Genomic DNA, 4,058 nt, shown 5'->3' with positions numbered 1-4,058 from the left:
AAACATAGATTTTTAATAAATTTGATAAAATATAGTGTTGAAAAGTTGAGAATTCCATAAAACATGTGTTTAAAATTAATTGTTGATTTTGACTTAAATTTTAATATGACTTTTTCGCTAAACCGAACGTGGACTAAATTTACCTATACATAACTAAGTAATTTTTAAAATGAACTAATTCTTTTCAAAATTTAAAATCAGTAAGTTAATTACTTTATTTTAATATAAGTAAAAGTTATTTTAATAAGTAACATTGTTACTTGGAAGTAAAAAATATAAATCGGGAAAAATGTTTTTGAAAAAAAAAATAATAATTTGTCTGGGATAGAGTAATTTAGATGCATGATTATACATAACTAGATTATTACAAGTAATTTCATAATAAAGAAGAACCGTGACATAGAGTTGTAATTCACATCATACTAGATCTATACGTTCGAGGCCTGAACCGGCCTATAGTGTGTCGGACTGCCATACTTCGTATTCTACGTGCACCTATACACCCCTACAGCGTTATAAGAACATGAAGCTAAACAAACATAGAACTTACTTCCTAATTATTCAACCTAATCAATTAAAACCTATAATAATTATTATTATTATTATTTATTTTTTTATTTTTTTTTAAAAGTCTAATTAGCCAGTCTTCTTCTGATTGAAAGAACGAAACTGATAACTCATTGGCAGAAACATCTTGTTTTCTTCTTCATCCATAGGCCAAAGAAAGTCTGGACAATAATCCCATAATGGAGATGCCATTGTTTGACTTGGGAAATTGTAATTTTCTTCAGACAATTCAATGTCTTTCCATATCTCATCCATGGAGTTGAATTTTGTGGTTTCTTCTTTTTCTTGTACATTCTTCGATTCAGAACGTCGCGAGACAGGTCCATCCATATTTGAGTTGGGCGTTAGCACATCGAGTTTTTTTTCTGTACTTGCTACCATACCAAGACCTCCGGTATCATAAAAACTGGGCTCTTTGATCTCTTCAATTATGTTACATGAAGAAGATTTGAACAAGGACGATGACGATGGAGATACAGCAGATTTCTTCCTCTCTTGAGCACTTTTCCTCATATGAGTTCTCCAGTAATTCTTGATCTCATTATCTGTTCTTCCAGGTAATTTCTGAGCAATTTTTGACCATCTGCATGTAGTTATCTCTATGTCTTAGAACTACATAATTCAAAATTTGAACAAGACTAAGATTCATATGGTTCTATATTGTACAATCTCAGCACGACACATTATTATACATATAATGGGGAGAGAGAGAGAGAGAGAGAGAGAGAGAGAGAGAGAGAGAGAGAGAGAGATGGGAAAATTAACCTATTTCCCAATTTAGAATGAAGTTGAAGAACAAGTCGCTGTTCATGGGGTGTCATCTTGCCTCTTTTTAAAGCAGGATTGAGATAATTGACCCAGCGGAGCCTGCAACTTTTCCCAGTTCTTTTCAAACCTACAACAAGAAGAACAATATATACGTAGAATATTGTGTTAAATTACAGGGCTCATTGAAAATTGGATTCATTGCCCAGATAAATCCTACCTAGTACTTTTGTCTCCCGCCAACCTTCAAACCTGATACTTTCGCTATGAAATCCCATCGTCTTTCACCAAACAAGTTCACGTGTAAAACCAGCTGATAATCTTCTTCTTCTGTCCATGGACCTTTTCTCATCTTTTCTTCCTTCTGCACCATTTTCGCCTTCTCAATCTCTCTCTGTCTTTTCTATGCTTTCACCTAATGCTTACAAAGGCTATATATATAGTGGTGACTGGCTTGGCATTACCTGGTGATAATTTCTCGTTTGGATCCTAACCCTACATGTGGCTTGATGATGATTTGATGATAAGACAATATGGCTATATGATGCAAGCCCATTATAAAGTGCTTTAGATAAGTGGTTGATATGTTGGTGTAGCTTTCATAACTGACCGTTCATTTAGCACTGTTGCTTCACTGTGGTTTATTGGGAGTGTGACTTCCACTCACTTAGTGTAAAAACAAAAAAAATATTATAAATTTTGCCAACGCGACAGGGACAGCTGATGGTCGAGCTTTTGCTTTGGAGTCCATGTTTAAACGTTGAATTCATTGATCTTGCATATGGTGTTCGGGCAATACATAAATCAAAACAATGAACTGGTTATCTTGAACTTCAAGAAGTGGCTTGAAGATAAAATTAGTTATGTCGACCGACCACACAGCCTCAAAATAGATGGTTGGCTTACGTTCATAGTGGGTTATTCTAGCTCGACCGGTTAGTGAGAGACAAAAAATTTAAAGTAAAGTGAGGAAGTCTATTATTAATATAGCCGTTGTTTGGTATGGATTAAAATTTATATTTCAGTCTAAATCAAAAGTGTGCTATTAATTTTCATCACATATTTCATGGAACCCACAACTTTTTAACTATATATTTCATGAACTTTCATCAAAATCTACTAAAAAACTAATTTAATCCGCAATTAACAGGGCATAATTTGTAGAAGAGTTTCAATGTTTCAAACACAATAAAGGTCCATAGAAAGCATTTTTAGATCTTGAGGATGGTGTACGAACATTACATTATGAGAAATATTCTAAAGTTATCTCGAAAGACATGGATAAATAAAATAAGCTCGTAATCTTGAATTTCAAGAAGTGGCATAAAACTAAAATTAGTTATGTCGATCAACCAGAGAGGCTCAAAATGGAGGGTTATCTAAGCTCGGGCCAATCGGATTGCATAGAACAAAAATTTTGAAATGAACTCTATAAACATGGTTTGTAGAAGAAGTTCAAAGTTCCAAACACAATAGAGGTTCATAGAAAGCATTTATAAAGCAAAATAACTTTATACATCAATATGACCCCTGTTTATAATAGATTTTACGTTAATTGTTATTATTAAAAAAATATTCTGCAACATGTTTTATTCTCTTTATACAAAAAAGCAAAACAAAAAGCGAGAGAGAGAGAGAGAGAGAGGAAATGATACATAATTATCTTCTATTTTAATAAAAATAACACTTTCGGAAATGAAATTTTTTATTTCTCTTGTGAAACTTTTTGAAGTAATTTTGTTTTTTCTTTCAATTTTCTTTGATTTAATTTTGCCCTTTTTATTTTTTTATTTTTAGTTACTTAAGAATAGATTCGTAAAAGGAGAGCGATCTTGACTTTTGAACATATTCATATCTTCCAGAATACGAGAGAGGGACTCTATTGATTTAAAATATAAATAAATTAAAAGAAGGAATTTGTTATATGTACATTTTGGCGTGTTGAATGTTTGACAAACAAAAAAAAATCACAGAAATTAAAAATCGCTTTGACAGAATTTCTGTTTCCCTTTTTTCCTCTCTATTTGTCAACTTTTATGTACACTAAGATGTACAAGAAGCATAATTCTCCACATAATTGCTACGTGGCATCTTATTATTGAAATTGGTAAAATAAAGGTTATGACAATATTTTTAAATTAAAAGTCATTTTTTATTTAATATTTATGACTTGGTGTAATTCTAAGTTCGCGTGCCATGCAACGATTATACGGAAGATTGCAGTACAATTATAAACAACAATGTTATGGCGATCGAATTTTTTTGACATAATGACTGACCAACACTCAGAACGAGGGGGCCCACTTTTTTTTTTTGGGACTTTTTTATTCACACACGACCCATGCGTTGTGAGAGGATGTCAACTATTCTAGCAAAAAAAATTCTAGCAAAGCAATTTAATTGAAATATAAATTAAAATATGTCAAATTTTCAACTAAAATATTGATAAATTTTAACTTTACATCACTTCTTTCAATTTTATGAGGACCACGTTACTCTATTTTGTAAAGGCCTAAAGGGTAATAATCTTTTTTGGAAAACAAAGAAAAAGGAATTTTAAAACAACTATTATCATCGAACTAGCTAAGATTCTATTATGATTTACATATCCTTTTAAGAATTGAGAAGTGCTACATGTACATAATTCTTTACATAATAGTATTTATAATTTCATGTGGCATTGGATCCAACCTTTAATTCAAATTTCATATTTTCACGTCAACAAT

The 4,058-nt window shown here is 31.6% G+C and overlaps 1 protein-coding gene across 2 annotated transcripts; it reads right to left on the bottom strand.

Moving 5' to 3' along the window:
• Positions 1-346: 346 nt before the first annotated feature.
• LOC111369634 (transcription factor MYB59-like) lies at positions 347-1,751 on the bottom strand. 2 transcript variants are annotated; one of them, XM_022991223.1, is made up of 3 exons: positions 1,585-1,751; positions 1,333-1,462; positions 347-1,150 (listed from the first exon to the last, which is right to left on the bottom strand). In XM_022991223.1, the coding sequence occupies exons 1-3, from the start codon at positions 1,703-1,705 to the stop codon at positions 637-639; spliced, it is 765 nt and encodes a 254-aa protein (XP_022846991.1). In that variant the 5' UTR covers positions 1,706-1,751; the 3' UTR covers positions 347-636. The 2 variants fall into 2 exon arrangements, with proteins under 2 accessions (XP_022846991.1, XP_022846992.1); XM_022991224.1 differs by having other exon boundaries at positions 1,553-1,731.
• Positions 1,752-4,058: the final 2,307 nt, after the last annotated feature.

This window comes from Olea europaea, chromosome 20 (genome assembly GCF_002742605.1).
Source record: "Olea europaea var. sylvestris chromosome 20, O_europaea_v1, whole genome shotgun sequence".
Classification (NCBI taxonomy): Eukaryota; Viridiplantae; Streptophyta; class Magnoliopsida; order Lamiales; family Oleaceae; genus Olea; species Olea europaea.
The sequence above is the reverse complement of the archived record's forward strand: the minus strand, read 5'-3'. Positions and strand labels throughout refer to the sequence as shown.

Coding starts and splice junctions, on each gene's coding strand:
- LOC111369634 (XM_022991223.1), bottom strand. CDS start 1,705: ATGGTGCAGAAGGAAGAAAAGATGAGAAAAGGTCCATGGACAGAAGAA. Junction 1,463..1,584: donor TTTCATAGCGAAAGTATCAG/GTTTGAAGGTTG, acceptor TTCTTGTTGTAG/GTTTGAAAAGAACTGGGAAA. Junction 1,151..1,332: donor CATTCTAAATTGGGAAATAG/GTTAATTTTCCC, acceptor AACTACATGCAG/ATGGTCAAAAATTGCTCAGA.